Source organism: Mastigoproctus giganteus, chromosome 12, assembly GCF_048544385.1.
Source record: "Mastigoproctus giganteus isolate SK-2022 chromosome 12, ASM4854438v1, whole genome shotgun sequence".
Taxonomy (NCBI): domain Eukaryota; kingdom Metazoa; phylum Arthropoda; class Arachnida; order Uropygi; family Thelyphonidae; genus Mastigoproctus; species Mastigoproctus giganteus.
The window spans coordinates 125950501-125972693 of NC_143586.1; the positions used below are offsets into that span (position 1 = coordinate 125950501).

Below are 22193 nucleotides of genomic sequence, written 5' to 3' on the forward strand. Positions count from 1 at the left end.
TCCTAAAAAAGATAGGAACATATTCGGCAGTCAAAAACAATTTATAAAATCACAAGGTGAAAGAGGTCATGATGTTATAAATCTAACTGCACACTTGCCAATTTTTAGAAAATGAAAAACTGAAGACCTTTAATAGGGATTCAGTTTTAACCAAAAAGTTCCAACCTGTGCTGCAGAACTGTCTAAAATGGCATTCCCAGACTTTTCTTTTCCAATGATAATGAAATGAAGCACATCGTACATTCCAGTGGGTAAATTACAGATGTCATCATGAAATGCAATACATTTTATTTTAAAGTTCTATGTTTTATTTATTTATAACATTTTTGTTCTGCTCAATTATATAGTACTGGTTAAAGCAAACTCTTCACATATCGTAGCCTAGTTTAAGTTGGCCATAGCACACAGGCAGAATCATTGCCAATTTACATGAATCAATATCAACCACCACAAGCACAGTTATGTTACTTTGAAATTGTATACTCGACAAATTCAAAGTAACATAACCTTCTTTCACAAAGAAATTCTCTTTAAAAAAATTAAATACATACACATTTAAAATAATCTAACCTTTTAACAACAAACACAACTAAAATACACAACATAGAACAAACTACTGGTAACAAAGATGGTGTGCTAAACTACATGAGTCACTGATGCCTACTCATAAAAAAAAGTATCAAAATTAAGATATTAAAAGTTAAAGCTTTATTACAAAAATTAGATATGCACACATACCTGTCAAAATATAAGATATACAAGTCCAAATATACTTGGACTTTATATATCACATGGACAAGTCACCCAATCACCAATTTACTGGCAATGCTTAAGGTGGAATCATTGCAGACAATTTGATTAGACCATATTTTCCTTCAAAAGGACTCGTAAGCACTTTGTGCCCTAAGTTCCTCAAAGGCTATTAAATGAATATTCTGGAAGACAACTGGAGGAAGAATTAATGGAAGATGTCCTGATGGGATCACAATGATTCGAGCTGAATGGAATGCTGGCACATTCAGCTCCAGTGCATCAGAACATCTTAACACTTCAGATCGTCAGAACTGCAAAAAGTGAGGATGCCCTGTACCATGACACTCTCATCACTGAATCTCAAACCAATAAATTTTTATCTGTGGGGACAGTGAAATGCTACTGCTTATAGGACAAAGGTAAACATACAAAAGCAAGCCAGAGTTTTCACATACATATTTAACCTGCAACTACTTTCTCCACCGTTCTGTCCAAGTCATTTCTGGTACTCAGAAATTTAGTGAATCTCTGTCTCGAGGATGCCCCAAGGTCCAGAGCTTGGCCCACTTATCTGGGATTTGATTCTATGTGAGTGGCTTCTCTGTTCAACTACCAATGGTTCTAAAATCGCATGTGCCAATTATCTAATGCTTCTTGTCCTTGGTAATTCTCATTCTTCTTTGGAAAGTACTGCCAGTAGCATCATGAATGATCTGTGCTCTTGGTCTGTCATTAATAAACCTACCATTTCTCCTGACAAGACTAAGCTTCTTTATCTTAAGGGCAACCTTAACATTTTCAGGCCTCCGACTATTAAACATTTTGATCTCGATCTCTCTCTCTCTCTCTCTCTCTCTCTCTCTCTCTCTCTCTCAAAAATTTTTGGGTATTAATTCTAGATCGTAAGTTAAACTTCCAGAAACATGTCTTGCACCTTCATGATAAAATAGTCAAGTATACTTCATCATTTGTGGTGCCGAATTTTAGTATACTATAAGAAGGTTGCTATCCAAGAGAAACTCTCCTCTATTCAAAGACATATGCTCTTAATGATGAGTTATTTCTGTTGCAGCTGTCTCACCAGCTGTGACAGGAATGACAGGGGAAAAAAATTAAGTAAATTAAATATTGGGTATAAAAATGAAGTTTTGAATTGGAAAATGTTGGAAACAGTTGGAAACAAATATGAATCTGGGCTTGGGAGAAGAACTTAAAAAATTACAAATACACAAAACAGACAATTAATCTGTCTTACATGTATTATATTAATATATTCCCTTTCTGAAATTTTTTCATCAATGTTAGGCCATGAACACTGCAATTACTGAACCAAGGCTTGATACTGAAAATGTTTACATGAGCAGAACAGGCGTTGTTGTTGTTTTGGGTTCTATTAGTGCATCAGCAACTAAGGCATAAAACTCTGCTGAGTATATGCTGCTTTCGTCAGGGATCTTCTCAGCTTTAGTGTTATTTGGGAAGGCAGCAGCCCTGACAGACAACTCTGACCTCAATACAACAGTGAAGACAGGCAAGAAGTCAGAGTATTCAGCTCAGTGGGCAGCATAGAATTGTTCTTGGGGTATACCTTCCTCTTGGCAAAAGGGCCAAGAGAAGGTAGATCCTACAAAAACTTGGAAGGAATGACAGAATAAAAAATTTCTAATAAAAGTTGGAAGATGACCTCTATTTCTATTTTGTTAGCCTGGAACCTAGGCTATGGGTGATGCTAAGCTGGAGGACCAGCATTGTCATTGAAAGGTCCCTCACCACAATGGGTGACCAGAATCATTCAGGTCATGGAACAACATAAATTTCTTAATCTTCCTGAAGAAGCAGCAGCAATGGACTTGGAAAAGGTAAAAAAAGAGTCACAGTCAAAAATGTTCAGCACGGAAAAAAGACAAGTTTATAGATAAACAAGAAACATGCTAAAAAATATTCAATGTATTTTTGCATTGTAATCTACTGGAGAAAATCTGAAACTAAAATACAAGACTAAATATTTTTGATTTCTTTTTTGATGAAGGTGTAATATCAGCTTTACTTGTAAGATCATTTTCCCATTTTAATATTGATATTATAGCAATAGTAATGACACAGTAACCAACCATAATGCATGACTTCGAATACAAGGAAATCATCCAAATGTTAAAAAATTTCCCTGTTACTTGGTGATCCAAAGAGAAGGAATGGATGATTACAAAAATATTCAAAAAATGGCCTAAAGTTGTGAACCTAGCAAATAAAGAAAGAAAAGCGGTAAATTTTCAGTTTTCTTTTGCTACTTGTTAATAGTGTCACCAATCATCCTTAAACAAAGATAATGATCAATGTAATGATAAAATTCTGCAAACTCTTACATCTAAACATAACCACTAGATTAGGGGTATAAGTCTTTGTAGCCCACTGCAAAATTTGATTTGATCTGATTTGACTGATTTGTTAAATCAGAATTTAACAAATGAAATCATAATTCACTCAATTTGAGGAGAAAATTTCATAAAAAAACAACTGTGAAGTACTCTTGACATGAAGGTTTACAACACCAAGTAGAAAATGACAAGAATATGAAGATATTGCTCCAATTGAAGCAATTGCTACTCTTTCAGTGAATATTTAAAAGGATATAATCTCTGCTGATTAGATGGAAAAATGCTGATTTCAGCACATTGCATCAAGTTCCTACCACAGCTGAAGGCATTCTTGAAATTTTTCAAGAAATCAAAGGACCACTCTCAAAGAATTGTATAGTACAAAATGAACGTTTCAGCTGCTTCCAATCCACAAGGATGCTCAACTACATGTAGCACAATAATATTAGATACAAGAAAGCAAGCTTATACAGCATCGGCCAAAAAAAAAACACAACACATCCCATTTCACCCAATTCATTCCCTCCAATAGTTTGTCTACTTCTTCCTTGAATTTATATAAACTATCAACTTTCACAACAACAGATGGAAATTTGTTCAAACAATCAACCATCTGTTCCCTAAAGGCAAGCTTCTGCACATCTATCCTGCAACCATCCTTCCTCAATTTGAATTTGTGGCACCTCATATATGTGGTCTGAGCAAGAGGAAGAATCCTATCAGCACTGAGCTTGCTCAATCTTTTCGAAGCCTTAGACACCTTGATCGAATCATCTTGCAGGTGCTTCATCTCAAGATGCTGCAATTTGCAGAAATGAAGCCTTTCTTGGTAAGAGCATCCCTTTTTTCCATTCGTCAATCTCATTGTGGGATGTGGAGCAGCAGCTCCACATCCCTCCTAAAATGAAGTATTAGACCTGTATGCAATGCTCAAGATGTGGCCTGACCATCTTATACAATGGAATAATCACCTCCTTATATCTATTAGCAAAATTTCTCACTATCATTGACAAAACCCCACGAGCTGTCAGAGAACTTCATATGACAAGGCTCTAAAATCAGTGACTACTCTGATAAAAATGATGGATTTTGATGATGGTGTGCTTCTGTTAAGGCTATTTTATATCATATATGTTAAAAATCCTCTGAACAATGCCTTCTCTTGTTATTCAATCTAACTTCTACTATTTGAAGGCAAATCAATCACCTGCCTAGACTGCACAACTGATCCGGCGAATGATCGTAAACTCGAGAAAAAACGCCTTCTCACCCACCTACAGCAGGCCGGCAAACCCGCTGGATGACTTCAACAAAAGGGGAAGTCACCCGAAGATTCATACTGGATAATCAACTAGTGTTTCCCAAAAGCCCAAACTGGTTTTCACCGGGACTGCTGACATCTTACCTGCTCACGGGACATGGCGCAATAAGAGCAAAACTCTCCAGTTTTGGATTGAGTGACACCCCTCTCTGCCACTGTGGGCAGCCAGAGATGTGGGAGCACCTCATGCACCACTTCCAACTATACGAAGACCTCCGCTGCCTCTTAATAACTAGAATATGTTTCTCGCCAATAAACCAAGAACAATATCTCCTGGAGAGCGAGGACAACTATAAAGCCTTAACGCAGTTTGCGCAGGATCTTTTTACTAGAAGAAGAACATATCCACAACCTTAGCAGGAATTTTCCCACAAACTAACCACCCGTCATCCATAATAAAGATCCTTAGATGTGTCAACCAAACAAAAACCTAACCGCTACAATCTGAAAAACTAATCATTAACTTAACCTGGATCTGACCACTGGCTTAAACTGGAGTCATTATCTGGACTTGACCACTCACAAGGATGGGACAACATATCCCAGGAATGGCATACGAAGACCTGACAAAGACATTATGCAGTTTGCTGCCGAAACATCATTAGGCGATCTGAACCGGGTACCCTCACTCGGTTCACTTTCTTTCCCTTCCCTTGGCAGGGGATGGTTACTCTGTACCCTCCTCCCTGCCATCCCCTATCTTCACCTGGTGAGGCATGGGCCTGCCCCACTGACTTTTGGGGTTATCTTCACTATTGACTCCATATTTCTGTCTTTCACCCCCCAGTCTTCAGTCTCCCTTCCCTCTCTAGCTATCTTGTGACTAGCGTTTGACCCTTGCCAAAACTACACAAGCCCCACACAAAAATTTTAAAAAAAAAAAAAAAAAAAAATGAACTCTAACCTGTATAACTTATATCTCTTTCGGCCTGACCCAATTTCTAGCATTTCTCCCCCACTTTTTTTTTTTTTTTTTTTTTTTTTTTTTTTAGGTCCTAGCCACTGAAATCTCAGGAAATTAGGTGGCAGTACCTGCCAGAGTAAATAGTAAATTTCTAAAATACTGGTGTACCTGGTCTGCCTCCACGAGGTATAGTGTGGGCAACGGTGGGTCTCATTTGAGACCCAATGGCTAAAAGACCAGATGAACAATGGTACAAAACATTACACACCACAATATCCAAACACTTTTAAACCTCTGGCCTCTACAGTGTTCTGTATCACACCACAATGTATATTACGCGGAGATGGGGGGAACCCCTGGTGCCGTTAGACCCTAAACACACTATACTATTTGAATTTTCTATTGGGAATCCAATTCATAATTAGAACTACTATATCTCTTTCACATTCATTAAATCCATTAATTTTATAATGTAAATATGTAGTGTGGCCAGTAATCATGGAGCAGGGTTAAAAACAAAATAAAGTTTCTTTACAAAGCTAAACATGACAGCAAAAGTAACACACAATACAACAGTTGCTTATTTACTTACTATATGCACAAAAATTAAAAAAACAATAGCAGTATCTTCTATAGTTGGTCATCTGTCTAAATTGATCTTGTCTTATAGTATTTGGGAGGTCTGTACCTGAAAAACTTAGCATAAAAATGATTGAAATTCATTTTTATGCTAAGTTTTTTCCTGTTCTAGTCCATGAGAATTAAAATTATGAATACCAAATATGAGCTCTTCAAACATTATTTATCTTTGAGTTTTTTTTTTTTTTTTTTATGAGAACCCCAAACACGAGAGGTATTATAACCTATAGTACTTAGTACCGTGCTTGGGTTGGAGGTTGAGAAGACGAAAGAAGATATTTGTTGATATTGGACTTGAACTTCTGTAGATTGTAATTTTCAGGAAATACGTATGAAGGAAGGTTGTTCCAGAAAACGGCAGTTGAATGAATAAATGAGGAAGATGAAAAGTTGGTTCTGTGGGTTTGAAGTTGGACAGTAAATGGATGATGGCTGGTGGCGGCACGTGTTCGGACTGTTTTGAAAGAGAGAGCGGGAATTATAGAAGCCAATTCAGAAGAATAGTGCCCATGGAAGTATCTGTAGAAGAGGCATGCAGCAGAAACAGTGCATCTATGAGAAAGCGAGTGGAGAGACTCTGTTAGAGATGAATCATTAATTAACCTAACTGCCCTCATCTGAATGGAATCAAGAAGCCTGAGAGAGGTTTTGGGGGCACCACCCCAGATGTGGGAACAATATTCCATGGCAGGGCGGATTTGAGATTTATACAGAGTGAGCAGCTGTTTGGGAGAAAAGTAACGCCGAGAGCGAAAGAGAAAACCAAGTTTTTTAGATGCAGAGGAAGCAATATTTGTAATGTGCTTGTGCCAAGAGATATATCATTTTGCCTAGAAATCGGAGTGTCACTAAAGATAAGCATAGGAGTAGAAGAATCCTTTTTACGAGATATAAGACAACACTGAGTTTTAGGGTTGAAAGGGTTGAAATCAACTAAGTTGTCTTTGCCCCACTGGAGAATTATCTGAAGATCCGCATTTAAGGAATTGGCAGCAGATTTTCGAGAACTTGAAGCTGATGGAGCTGGACAAGGTTTCTCAAAATGGAAAGTTGAATGCAATGTGCTATCATCGGCAAAACTATGGATAGGATTTCCAGTCAATGGGAGAAGGTCATTGATATACAAGAGGAAAAGAGTGGGGGAAAGAATTGAACCTTGGGGGACACCGGCATTAGTGGAGAAGTTAGAAGACAGAGAGCCATCTACCATCACCCTCAGTGAGCGATCAGAGAGAAAACTGGATAACCAATTACTAAAAACAGTTGGCAAACCATAAGATGGAAGATTGTTTAGAAGACCTTTATGCCAAACACGATCAAAAGCCTTTGAGATGTCAAGAGCAACTACTTGTGTTTCACCGAACCTTTCCATTGAATTAGTCCATAAATGGGTAACATAAGCCAAAATATCACCAGTGGATCGACACTGACGGAATCCATACTGGCGATCGTTGATCAGACGGAAGGTTTCTAGGTAGTTTAAGAGTTGGTGGTTAATTGATTTCTCCATTACTTTAGAAAGAGTAGAAGTAATTGCAATGGGACGATAATTGGATGGGAGGGATTTGTCACCCTTTTTAGGAACTGGCTGGATATGAGCAAATTTCCAAGCAGAAGGAAAAACACCTTTAGAATAAGAAAGTGAAAAAAGGCGGCAAAGAATAGGAGTAAGTTCAGGAGCACAGGTTTTGAGAACAAGTGGAGAAATACCATCAGGACCTGGAGCTTTCTTAGCATCAAGATTCATCAAAATCCTTCTGATATCCTTTTGACGGAAGACCACAGGAGGCATTGAATGGAGCGTGTTAGGAATGGTGGGAGGTGTTTTACCAAGATCATTAATACATGAGCTCGAAGAAAAATGGGATGCTAGCAGGTCAGCTTTATCCTTGGCTGAAGTGACAACAGAACCATCTGGTTTGGACAGAGGTGGGAGCAGAGATGGGCAAAAGTTGCGGCCAATAGCTTTGGCAAGAGACCAAAATGCTCGGCTACCATTAGGGCAAGAAGCAAGTTTTCTACTCTTAGCCTGTTCAAACTCTAGTTTGGACTGATTAATAACTGCTTTACAATTGTTGCGAGCTTTGGTGTAGGCAGAAAATGAAACTGAAGAATTGGAAACAAGCCAATTACGATATGCAACGTTCTTCTCTTGGACAGCCTTAGCACATTTATTGGAAAACCAAGGTTTAGATAAAGGACGAGATTTTAAAGTGGAGTGTGGGATAAAGGATTCCATTCCTGCAAGAATAATTTCACTGACACGATCTGAGCAAACGTTGACATCAGGAGTTTTGAAACAGTAATCAGACCAAGGAAAAGAAGAAAAGAAGTCACGCAGGTCATCCCATTTTGCATTCTTGTAATGCCAAACAATACGAGGTTGGGAATAGCCATGAGATAAAGGTTCCATTGGAGAAGAGACAATCACCAAGTTGTGATCTGAAGTGCCTAAAGGACCTCTCACTTCAACCTTGTACTTAGAGGGGTTGTTTGTGAGAAAAAGATCAAGCGTATTGGCTGTATGATTAGGATTGTCCGGTATTCTTGTAGGTAAATGAACAATCTGTGCTAGGTCATTAGTAATTGAAAAAGCCTCAGCATCTCGACCTGCTGGGTCGGTGTGACTAGAAAACGGAAGCCAGCTGGAGTTGTGAACGTTAAAATCACCAAGGAAAATTACCTCACTGTTAGGAAAGTTGGACTGGAGAAAGTCAAGTTGCAAAGAGAGGAAGTCAAAGAGCTCCAAGTGATTAGTGGAGTTGGGAGAACGGTAGACACAACAGATGAATTTTACACAATGAGGTAGAGAGATTTTAAGCCAGAGAAGATCAAAGAGAGGAGATTCCAAATTGCCAAGTCTCTGACAGGGAATATCAGAACGGTCATATGCACAAGTACCACCTTTGAGGCGAAAGGAATCATACAGCAAATAATTTGGACATCTGAGATGAGCAGTAGTTGAATCAACTGATAACTGAGATTCAGTCAGAAAAAGTACATGGGGTTTGGAAGACTGCAAGTGGAAATGGACATCGTTGAGATTAGAATTGAGACCACGTATATTTGTGAAATGAATTAGGAAGTCCTTGGGAGGTTTAGATCTTTACGCAGATAAGCTTGCTCTATTATTTTGACAATTCATGGTGTATTCAATAGTAAGAAAAAGTGAGTGGGACATGCTGTATGAAGTAATGAAATTTTTTGGATATGGCGTACATGTGGTAAGAATATACCCAGATCCTTGACATAACGTGGCCTCGACAGTGCTCCCCGCATACACACTACTCGGACTCCCTCCAGTCACTATCTGGCAGAGTAGAGGTAGCAAGATTATACACTAGCTGATCCAGAAGCTTCCTAGAGAGTTACCAATAGGTTCAGTCCGGTGTAATAACTAGCGGCCGGCCTGCGAACACCGTTTTAGAGCTGTACCCTCAAAATGTAAGGAATTTTGGATCTCGCCACAACATTCATCATAACCTCAAAAATCATCAATCATACTGCATGATGGAAGAGATAGGGAAGGGTTAGCCGGAACTTAGCTCTAGAGACTAAATATGGGTTCAACCACTTCAAGCCTCCAATAAGCAAAGTGGTGGTATTTCACCGGTTGATGAGAGTCATCTACCACCTAGTTTACATGAGTAATTATAATAAAAATGAGTTATAAAACATTTCAGACATTTTAAATATTTGTTCTTTATATGATTTTAGTGCAAAGTGTAACGTGTGTTTAGGGTCAAATGGTGCCAGGGGTTTTCCCCCATCTCCGCGTTTTTTTCATTGTGGGTGTACCAGTTCACTGGATATGCCAGAGATTTAAAAGTGTATGGATATTGTATATGTGTAGTGTCATGTACCATTGCTCATCTGGTCGTTTAGCCGCTGGACTCCTGCTGAGGCCCAACATTGCCCCACTTTTGCCCCGTGCAGTCAGACCAAGAAACACCAGTAGACTAAGATTTACCCTGGCAGGTCCTGCCACTTAATTTCCTGAGATTTCAGCAGATAGGACCTAAAAAAATAAAAAAATAAATAAAAATTTTTTTTTTGGTAAATTCGATGAGGTAAATTTGAATGCTAAATTTCTGAACGGCCGAGTGTATGGGCAAAAAACATAATTTGGAGATGATTAAATCAATTTCAACATGTAGGGCAATTGCTTGCATATGCAGGTAGAGTGAGTGGGGAGACTGAAGTCTGGGAGGAAAAGCCAGAAGTATGGAGTCGAGAGAGGAGGCAACCCCAAGTCACAGTGGGGCATGCCCATGCCCCACCAGAAGGAAAAGTGGGAGCGGCGAGAGGAGAAGACAGTAAGACCGTCTCCTCCCTCCCATTCCAGGGATAGGGGGTATTAATGATGAAGGAGGCTAGGGTGCCCTCTTCAAGTCGCCAAATGGCATTTGGCAGCTGCACTGCATTAAGTCTTTTTTCTTCAGTGTCGAGTCGATTTCAGTCCAGTCACTCATGGGATAAGCCCTGTCCTCGTGTTTTTCACTTTCGGGTCTCAGGGTTTTTCTCTGTAGTAAATCCGTTGGATAGTATTTTATAAAATGGTCTTGTACAGTTTAACTTGTGGTGGTCTTTCGTCAGACACAATTTCTGGTAATTAGTAGTTTTCTCCTCTCGAATAGGTCCTGAGCATATTCAGAAAGTGCTCTGTATTCTTCTTCTGTGTCAATGAAGTGGGATTCCAGTCCTTTCGGAAAGTAGTGTATCTTTGTGAACAGGATGCCTCTGAGATCTTCGTATTCTGGGCAGTTGTAGACCAAGTGGTTCCAGTTCTCGACCTCCCCACACGTGCAGTTGGGGTCCTCAACAAGGCCGAACCCGAGCAGCTTCTTGTTAAAGGAGCCATGACCAGTAAGCAGTAAAGTCAAGTGCTTCCACGGAAAGTACCAGGCCAATTGCTTGGGGTATAATTTTGCTGAGGTCGGGGAGGAATTTTTGTGTGATTTCTCCTTTTGTTGTATCGGTCCATCTTTGTTGCCACTGCCGGAGTAGGTAGGCCTGTAATCGGATTTTTTCTGTTTTTGTACTACTCACTGGGTCAATTATGAAATCTTGGAAGGTGGCAGCGACCCCTCTAGCATGCAGGAAGAGCAAGCCAGCTTTTACAGCCCCCAAATCGAGGGGGAACGCTCCAGCAAGCACCTGCAACGCTGGTGTTCTTACTGTTCTGCATGCTAGTATGGTTGTTAAGAAAATGGTCCTTTGTATCATATCGAGGGTTCTCGTATTGACTGCAAGCATCGTTTTGCTGTACCACACTGCTGCAGCATAAGTTATCGCAGGGATGAAGGTTGCCTTATAATACAACATTAGTGTTGTTTTTTTAATCCCCAGTCTTTTCTCGTAACCCTTGCCACCAGTGCCGAGTAATGTCTTATTTTGTCCTTATATATTGTAGGTGAGGTTGAAAGATAAGTTTTTGTCTAGGATAACTAGATATTTGTCTAGATATTTCATTTGATTGGCGAGTTTAATGGTCATACCTTCTATTTTAATTTGGGGTGGATGCCATATTTATAGGGTTCCTTTTAGTAGAATAGATGTGGTTTTTGTAGCCCAGTGTTGTAGTTTCTGTAGAGCTTGGTTGGTGGTAGTTTCCAGTTGGGCTCTAGAGTCAGCCTCAATGGTAAGAATAAGGTCATCTGCAAAATCCTGGGCCCTGACCAGCCCCAGGTTCAGGTTCAGGAGCTCATTGAGGATCATGTTCCAAAGAAATGGCTCCAAGACCCCTGTGGGTAGCCCGTGTACAGATCTTGTGACTTTTTTTTTGTAATTGGCATTTATTTCTACTTTCCTGCAAGATAGGTAGGTAGTCCTCCATTACCTTGTATAGGATGATAGGGACTGCAGCCTTCCTTAGTCTGTCCAGGATGCTTGGCCACCATAGTGAGTCGAACGTCCTGGAAAAATCAATTGAAATGACTAGTAGGTATTTTTTCTGCATTCCTGCGCTGTCCGAAGCAGGTTTCCAAGTGCATCCACTGTGAAGGAACCCGGCTTAAATCTGAACTGATTCCTAGCCACTAGGTCTGCCCTCTCGTAGTGGTTTTTGATTCGCTTGTGCAGCAGTCTCTCACATAGTTTTCTGACCACTGAGAGCAGTGCGATAGGTCTATATGACTCTGGACAGTCCAGTTTTTTGTTAGGATTTTTAAGTATTATTTATTTATTTATTTATTAAGTATTAACTTGGTGTTTGTCGTTTTCCATGCTGTGAGGAATTTACCTGTTTCCAGGCATCTGTCATATAGAGTAAGTAGTAAGTGCAGTTTTCTTCAAGATCTCTGGTTCAATCATGTCCAGTCCTGGGCATTTGCGATTTCTAATCTTGGTGGCAGCCTCACCGAGCTCCTCAAGGGTGAAGGGGGGATTCAATTGCTGAGGTGATATAGTTCGTGTCCTAGTAAATTTCGTGTTGTTCTTGCATGGTTAGTATTGCTGGTTCCTTGAAGATTTTGTCCAGTATGTTTCCTATCGACTGCTCCCAGGTGGTCATTAGGTTTCCCTCCAACGTCCTGGTAGTACTAATGACTTCGTCCCTGGGGAGCTTATTGGTTATCACCTTGTAGACTATGCCCCCAGGGGTCAGTGTTTCCTGAAGTAGACACTAGGCTCCCAGGAATGCTTATTACTTTTCTTATGGTGTCCATGTAATGGTTCCTAGCTTCTCTGTAATGTTGTCTCAGGACCTCCACCTCATTTTCAGGCCAGGTTCTGCGAGCTCTCTGGATACGTCTTTTCTCGTTTTTTGTATCTGTCGTCATAGTACAGCAATTTCTGGTGTCCACCAGGGTACTGCGCCAGGTTTTGGATTTTTTCTTTTTATCACTCAATCACTGATGTTCAGTAATGATTTTGTAGTTTCCCTCTGAAGGTCATCCAGGTTGCTCCAGGGGTTTATGTTTTCCAGATTGTGTCTAATTGCCATGGTGAGCAGCTCTCTATACAGTATCCAGTCTACATTTGTGACTGCATGTCTGTTTTTTGGTTGGTTTGTTTGAGTTATTCTTGTTAGTTGTTTGTTTGTTATTTTTTTGTTATTTGTTATTTGGTTTTTAGGAGCATTAGCAACTAAGGCCATATTGCTCCGGGATATGCGGTGGTCATTCCCTGACCTTTCCACATCCTCCGTATTTGGTGGTGACAGGCTCGAACCCCGGTCTAATCAAGAAGCGTGTGCTACGCACTGCTGCTCCTTCCCACCTGGCTACGGTGGCGCCTTTGTTAGTTGTCTTTCTATTGAAAAGGTTACTGCCCGGTGGTCTGAGGTGGTCCATGCATCCTCCACCCTCCAGTCAGTCACATGTCCGGCCATACTCCTGGTGGCCAGGAAGACATCAATTGTGGCCTCCCAGAGGGTGCTTGAAAAGGTCAGCAGATGGTGGGGTCAATTTAGTACAATTAGATGGTATACTGCAAGGTAGCCTTCTAAGAGTTGTCCATTTTGAGTTCCTCGCCTGTCCGGAGTGATGCTGTGTCATGCCGGGGAGCGGCAGTTGATGTCAGCTCCAATGATGATTCTTTGATTTGGTAGGGTATCCTGTAGGCATCGGAAGTAGTTGATGGGTTCCCGGTCTGCAGTAGAGTGTCACAACATATAGGGATCCTAATGCTGTGCCAAGTTGTGCACAAGCATCCCATGGAGTACACACCTGTGTGATTTTAGTTACGCTGATGTTGGTGTTTCTTACCAGCACGGCAGCCCACAGGGTGTCATCTTGTAATTGTGTGGGTACCCTGTGACCCGCTTTAGATGTGCATACAGTTCCTGGACTATAATGACATCCATGTTTTCGTCTTTGGTCCATATCTGGTCATCCACTGCTCTGGCCTATTGTGCATTAATTTGGATTATTTTCAGCATATTTGTATTATAATTCTTAATTCTCATTCCCATAATTGATTCTGTTTTGGTATAAGGTCTTGGTTCATTGATATGTAGGGCATTTTGGGTCTAATTTCATAGCCTTGCTGTTAACGCAGGTGGGTTCCTCGTTTTTGTGGGGGCAGGCATTAAAATCTTTAATGCCTGCCCCCAGGCCCTTTTCAGAGTAGTGGCCACATGTTGGGATGGTTTGCGTACACATATGTGTGTCGTGTGGCCAAACTTGCAGTAGCAGTAGCATTTCGGTATAATTACTCATTCGTGATAGTGGTAGCTTCCCCATTCAATTAAAACCCTTGTATGGTCTTTCAGGACCATCCAGGCCTCTGGGATAAGCTCAACTACCCAATTTTTATTTATTCTGTTTCTTGCTTGTATGAAGTATTTGGGTATTACTGTTTCTTGTGGGTCCTTTCCCAGGATTTTACTCTGTAAGTTCCTGTGGTACAGCTCAGATGCTAGTTGGTTAGGTGTGACATCCTTGTCCACATCATAGATTATTATAGCCGGACCTTTCCTTTTTGGTGGCTCAGCTGTTAGGCCCAAGGCAACAATCTTGGGGTTTTCAATTATCTCTTCCTTTTACTCAGTTTTGATCAAGAGTCCTATGCTCCTCAGTTTGCATATTCCACTTATTCTTGTTTGCTGGAAGTCATCCTTCATAATACTTTGGGTCTTTGTAATACTAAGACCCAAAAAGATCCTCGGTGTTTTTGGTTCTTAGTATTACAAGGTTAATCATTGGGAGTAGCATTTTTTTCCCTGGTTGTTCTTTGGCTGGTATATTTATTACAGTTGGTGGGTTCCTCAGCACGTTTGTGTAGGTAGGTATGCACTGTTGCATTTGTGTGCCCCTACACTCCAGGTAGGCCTCTAATTTGGCCACATTTCTTTCTGCCTCACTGTTGACCTTGTGGAGGACTGTTTATAGTTTAGTCCAGATTCCCACAATCTCGCCTCTGAGGACTGCCGTGATTCTGTTCGTTGACTCTTTTAATTTGTTTTTGAGCTCTACCCGAAGGGCCAGTATCTGGTCCAGCACAGTGCCTTCTGGCAGCATGGGGTCAATGTTTGGGAATTCAGGTTGTTTGCTTGCTTCTTTGTTGTTTTCTGTTTGGGTGTCCTCTTTATCTTGTTGTTCTTTAGGTTCGCCTTGAGATCTTGTCTCCCTTCAACTTCGGGGCGACATATTTCTTATACTTCTTTTTGAGCATTGGCTGTGGCAGTGTGTCGTTGCCATCTCCACTCTGCAATTCATCGTTTTGATCTTGTTTGTGATGTCCTCTTGTTAGTTTTTCTTTGTCCATAGTTTGTTCTGTCATTTTCTGATTTGAATTGCTCATTTTGTCCCAATTGGTGTGATTTTAGTGTTGGTATTTCTTAAAACAATCACCAGGATGCAATCCTGGTTTTCTGGAGCACATCTCAAATACCAAACTGTTTGAGTTCTTCTGCCACTAACCCTTCTAGCACTACATACCGCACAGTCTTTCTTCTTACTTCATTTTCTTGTTTCATCACAAAATGAGGACAGACATTCAATCTCTCTTTGGCATCTGAACTTGATGGGCTTTTTCTATAAGGGACATTCTTATTTCGGACATCTCCTACTAGCTGAACAAGCAAATTCTTTCTAAACTGCTTGTGACAAAGGTTTTTTTTAAAATGGATTTGCCACCTTCATCAAGATGAAGCTGTTCATAATTGAGACTTCTAATAGCCAGATTGATTAATTTTGGTTTTTTATGGTGCATGGGCAACTAAGGCCATGATGCATCGCCCACTAATATAGCCAGAAAACAACTTTCTCTACCATTTCATCGATTTCCAAATGAATGAATAACTTCCGTCCTATATTTTTGTACATTCACAAATAGTAACTGGCATTTCAACCTGTATGATTTCTCCTCCTTTTACCTTTCCTTTTGTGACCACAGTTTCATACAAAGTAGAAAGAATAAGTATAGTTCTTTCGTCTTTCCATGGCAGTACTTGAACTGTATTCTCCTTTCAGAAACTAATGACTCATGACACAGATGACAAATAAAATTGAAAAACATTATGTTTTTCAATTTTATTTGTCATCTTGATCTCTAGAGTAAACCCTTCCTGTTTCCTATAACAGTGCCTGTTAGGTGTATAATCAGTTTATACACCTAACAGGCACTGTTAGGCGTATAAACTGTTAGGTGTTATGTGGTTTCATCGGAACACTTTGACAAAGTTCCGATGAGATGAAACCACACTAGCATTGGTTAACATGTCATCATCAATTTCTTCATCATTGCAGCAAGATATATCATCAGGATCAAAAATAACATTAGCCTCACTATTAGATAAAATTAAATCAAATCTAAATCTGAAAGTTCTAAAATTTCTCAATTTCTTCATTCAGGAAAGGAAAATTGAGGGGAAAAAAGTCATTAATTCACATATTAATTTTACTGCTTTTGCCAACTACGCAGTAATTATTATTATAATTTGGACTACATGTAAGTATATGAAAACATTTATATTGCAATATCAACAATGAAAACACTCACCAATTCAACAATCAAGGAACCCTTTCTAGGACCTTTGAGCTTTATTCTGATACCAATATCATGTCACTGAATGTGACATTTCTTGTATTCATTATGGCATAAACACTAATTTATGCCATAACTTCAGTTAACTTTATTTTATCAAGCAATATTTATATAAAACGGTTTTCTTAAAGATATTTAAAATAAAATATAGGACCTTTAAAAAACTATGCAACCATTATAATGGTCTTTATTTCCTTATGTTATATTCTTGTAACATTATCTATTTATCACTGTATGCAAGAATGTTTGGAATTTCAATCAATACAGTTCTGTCCAAGCAGCAAAACAAAACAAGATGGTATACATCATGGAACAGCATGTTGCTATTACAAGTTTTTACCAAACTGAGAATTTTTTGTATGTGCAAATTTTCAAAACAAATCAATGATACAAAGGGTAAGTTAAAACTTTTGAAGCAATTACTAGTGTGAAAGATAAAACCACATTGGTTAGTAGGAAGAGATCGGTATTTACTCCTAAAAAAAAAACTAATATGCATGAAGCAAACATTAGCTTGAAGCTGAATGAAATATTTATGCCTTCTCATTATTTAATTTAAAATTAATATCAGCATACCTAATGAGGTATGAAAATGCATAACCTATACAAATGCAGACAATGCATATGCCTAGTGATTGAAAAACAAAAGGTGAGGCAGGCACTTAAGTTTTTACCTATTTGAATTGAAATCCTATGGTTATTATATGAATTCAGTCTATTTTCATCTCAGCAGCTATGTCAATAAATAACAAGCCCCAGAAAATCCTCAAGAAATGTCTCTTCTCTTCATCCTTTAAAAATCACAGTATGGCATCCATTTTGTGAGAGTAGAAATATGAATGTATTCTTTTCTGACAGTACGAAGACTAGTCACCACATGACTTCATTCCTGTTCTTTAGATATTTGGAATACACACGAAGGTAATATATATCTTTGCCATGATGAAGCTTTCTCCTGCTACCAATCTTAATTACTGAGAATATTTTTACAGAAATACATAAATGACTAGAAAAATAATACATTTGATTCAAGAGTTAAGAGCAGAGATCCATGCTGTTATGGAGAACACTAACAAAAAACATCAGACATAGTTTTGGTAAACACTTTACTGCTCATTTAACAAGGAACAGTGAATTAGATAAATGCAAATAGTGACGAAGTTACTACAGTAAAAATTTATTCTTGTGGATAAAAATTTCACAACTTTGGTATGCTGTGGAGTTTTTGGGCATCAATGCATTCAAACAATGCACATATTACTTACAGAAATAAATGTTATGAAAATTTCTTTTTTTAATAATCCTAAATAAGTACATCTTAAATAACCTATATGGACTAACTTGTATCAATACATACGATTTGTTGCAATGGATGGCTAATATTCTCAACGCTATTTGACCTTTTAACTGAAAAGTTCATTTTATCAAATGGCGAAGCGATACTGCTGGGACCAGGGCTTGCTTTACAAAGATCTCTGTTATGCTGAGAGGCTGTAGGTGATTCTGTGGAATTTGGAGCAGAACTAGACACTGCATAATGACGAGGAACTGGGGGTGGTTTTTCTACTATTTTTGGCCCCAACAACAGTTGCTTAAAAAGAATATAATTACAAAATGGATTAGAGAGCTTTGCTTTTACCTATCTAACCATCAATTAAATTAAAAGTTCCTTACAGACATAACAGATTAATTTTATTTTTCTTGAATCTCAACATCAAAGTGTAAGAAAATATTCTATACCTATCGGCTCCAAAACAATATTCAACAGTATATAGTTTTCCATATTGCATTGATTTTGAAAGAACATTTTGGAAAGCACTGATGCAACGACACTACTAAGACTTATTATTTTCCCCCCACACAACATTTCTTGATAGATTATTTTCCTTCCAAAATTTATTTTTTATTCTTTTTATGAAACCCCAAACACAAGAGGTATTAGAACCAATAATACTTAGTACCATGCTTGGGTTGGAGGTTGAGAAGATGAAAGAAGATATTTGTTGACATTAGACTTGAACTTCTGTAGACTGTAATTTTCAGGAAATATGTATGAAGGAAGGTTGTTCCAGAAAACGGCAGTTGAATGAATAAACGAGGAAGATAAAAAGTTGGTTCTGTGAGTTTGAAGTTGGACAGTAAATGGATGTTGGTTGGTGGCAGCATGTGTTCGGACTGTTTTGAAAGAGAATTATAGAAGCAAATTCAGAAGAACCGTGCCCATGGAAGTATCTGTAGAAAAGGCATGCAGCAGAAACAATACGCCTATGAGACAGCGAGTGGAGAGACTCTGTTAGAGACAAGTCATTAATTAACCTAACTGCCCTCTTCTCGATAGAATCTAGAAGCCTGAGAGAGGTTTTGGGGGCACCGCCCCAGATGTGGGAACAATATTCCGTGGTAGATTTGCGATTTGTACAGAGTGAACAGCTGTTTGAAATAAAAGTAACACCAAGAGCGAAAGAGAAAACCAAGTCCTTTAGATGCAGAGGAAGCAATATTTGTAATGTGCTTGTGCCAAGAGAGAAAAAGAGAGAGAGAGAGAGAGAGAGAGAGAGAGAGAGAGAGAGAGAGAGAGAGAGAGATTAGAATTCAGGGCAATCCCCAAAAGAGAGAGAGATATCATTTTGCCTAGAAATTGGAGTGTCACCAAAGATAAGCATAGGAGCAGAAGAATTCTTTTTGCGAGATATATGACAAAACTGAGTTTTAGAAGGATTGAAATCAACTAAGTTGCCTTTGCCCCAGTGGAGAATTATCTGGAGATCAGCATTTAAGGAATTGGTAGCGGTTATTCAGAGAATTTGAAACTGATTGAGCAGGGCAAGGTTTCTCAAAATGGAAAGTAGAATGCAATGTGCTATCATCGGCAAAACTATGGATAGGATTTCCAATCGATGGAAGAAGGTCATTAATATACAAAAGAAAAAGAGTCGGGGAAAGAACTGAACCTTGGGGGACCCAGCATTAGTGGAAAAGTTAGAAGACAGAGAGCCATCTACCATCACCCTTAATGAGTGATGAGAAAGAAAACTGGATAACCAATTACAAAAAACAGTTGGCAAACCATAAGATGGAAGCTTGTTTAGGAGACCTTTATGCCAAATACGATCGAAAGCCTTTGAGATGTCAAGAGCAATTGCTTGTGTTTTACTGAACTTTTCCATTGAATTTGTCCATAAATGGGTAACATAAGCCAGAATATCACCAGTAGATCGACACTGACAAAATCCATACTGGCTATCGTTGATCAGACAGAAGGTTTCTAGTTAGTTTAAAAACTGGCATTTAATTGATTTCTCCATTACTTTAGAAAGAGTAGAAATAATTGCAATGGTTCGATAATTGGATGGGAGTGATTTGTCATCCTTTTTAGGAACTGGCTGGATATAAGAAAATTTTCAAGCAGAAGGAAAACACCTTTGGAATAAGAAAGTGAAAAAAGGCGGCAAAGAACAGGAGTAAGTTCAAGAGCACAGGTTTTGAGAACAAGTGGAGAAACACCATCAGGACCTGGAGCTTTCTTAGAATCAAGATTTGTCAAAATCCTTCTGACATTCTTTTGACGGAAGACCACAGGAAGCATTGAATGGACCGTGTTGGGAATGGTCGGAGGTGTTTTACCAAGATCATTAATATAGGAGTTGGAAGAAAAATGGGATGCTAGCAGGTCAGCTTTATCCTTGGCTGAAGTGACAACAGAACCAACTGGTTTTGACAGAGGTGGGAGCAGAGATGGGCAAAAGTTGCAGCCAATAGCTTTTGCAAGAGATCAGAATGCTCGGCTACCATTAGGGCAAGAAGAAAATTTTCTTCTCTTAGCCTGTTCAAAATCTAGTTTGGACTGATTAATAACTGCTTTACAATGGTTGCGAGCTTTGGTATAGGCAGAAAATGAAACTGAAGATTTGGAAACAAGTCAATTACGATATGCAACGTTCTTCTCTTGAACAGCCTTAGCACATTTATTGGAAAACAAAGGTTTAGATAAAGGACGAAATTTTAAAGTGGAGTGTGGAATAAAGGATTCCGTTCCTAAAAGAATAATTTCACTGATACGATCTGAGCAAACGCTGACATCAGAAGTTTTGAAATAGTAATCCGAGGTTGGGAATAGCCATGAGATAAAGGCTCCATTGGAGAAGAGACAATCACCAAGTGTGATCAGAGGTGCCTAAAGGACCACTCACTTCGACTGTGTACTTAGAAGGGTTGTTTGTGAGAAAAAGATCAAGCATATTGGCTGCATGGTTAGGATTGTCTGGTATTCTTGTAGGTAAATGAACAATCTGTGCAAGGTCATCTGTGCAAATGTGACCCCAATTCACAAAGGGGGATCAAAGGCTGACACAAGTAATTATAGACCTGTGATTTTAACTTCTGTTCCCGGAAAATTAATGGAGGCACTGGTGAAAGAAGCACTGCAGGATCATCTAGACAAGACTTCAGTTATAGTTAGGACACAGCATGGTTTTGTTAAGGGGAAGTCTTGCCTGACCAATTTGATTGGATACTATGATGCAGTCACAAAAGAACTGGATGCAGGGAATAACTTTGATATTATATACTTGGATCTTAGAAAGGCTTTTGATACTGTTGCACATGGAAGACTGCTGCACAAATTGGAGCAGTGTGGCATTGGAGGCAAGTTGCTGCTATGGATAAAGGGGTGGTTGAGGGGGAGAAGACAGAGAGTGGTAATCAATGGACACTGCTCATCGTGGACTAATGTTATTAGTGGAGTCCCTCAGGGTTCAGTATTGGGGCCTTTATTGTTTTCTGTATTTATAAATGATATTGATGATGGTATATCAGGCTTAATGTCCAAGTTTGCAGACGATACGAAGGTTGGCAGGGTTGTCAAGGACACTACTGACACTATGCTGCTGCAACAGGATTTGGAAAGGTTGAGCAGATGGGCTTCGAGGTGGCAAATGAAGTTTAACATTGACAAATGTAAAGTACTACATATGGGAAACAGCAACCCCAGAGCAACGTATCAACTCTGTGGTACTACACTGACAGTGGTAGAGAATGAAAGGGACCTGGGGGTGGTGGTGCAGGCAGATATGAAGTTCTCTGAGCAGTGCAGACGAGCTGCAAGAGTAGCTCATGGTGTATTGTCAATGATATATAGGAATTTTTCTAGCAGGGATAAGGAGGTGATTATTCCCTTGTATAAGGCAATGGTCAGGCCACACCTAGAGTACTGTATACAGGCCTGGAGGCCTCATTTCAGGAAGGATGTAGAGCTGCTGGAACGAGTACAGAGAAGGGCAACTAGATTGGTGAATGGGACAAAGGGGTTCTCTTACGAAGAAAGGCTTAAGTTTTGCAAATTACAGTGTCTGGAAACTAGGCACCAGCGGGGTGATCTGATAGAGGTGTACAAAGCCTTGAATGGTTTGAGCATGCTCAATGCTGATGGGATTCTTCCTCTAGCTCAGAAAAATCACCTGAGAGGGCATAAATTCAAATTGAGGAAAGACAGATGTAGGATAGATGTGCGGAAATTTGCCTTTAGCCAGCGGGTGGTTGGTGGGTGGAACAGACTTCCATCCCTTGTCGTGGAAGTTGATAGCCTAAATAAGTTTAAGGCTCAGCTGGACAGGTATTTCGAACGAACAGAGGGGTGAAGTGGAAGTGGTTATTTTTATTTATTTATGTTACTTTTTTTTTTTTTTTTTTGGCGGATGCTGCATAAGCTTGCTTT

At 39.4% G+C, this 22193-nt stretch overlaps 1 protein-coding gene across 3 annotated transcripts in view; it reads right to left on the reverse strand.

Moving 5' to 3' along the window:
* Positions 1-22193, reverse strand: part of LOC150077402 (liprin-beta-1-like) — a 400264-nt gene that overhangs the window by 125901 nt on the left and 252170 nt on the right. For all 3 annotated transcript variants that reach the window (XM_090386092.1, XM_090386090.1, XM_090386091.1), the window contains exon 9: positions 17838-18071. In XM_090386092.1, coding sequence (XP_090242218.1) covers positions 17838-18071 — 234 coding nt within the window. The remainder of the gene's footprint in view (positions 1-17837; positions 18072-22193) is intronic.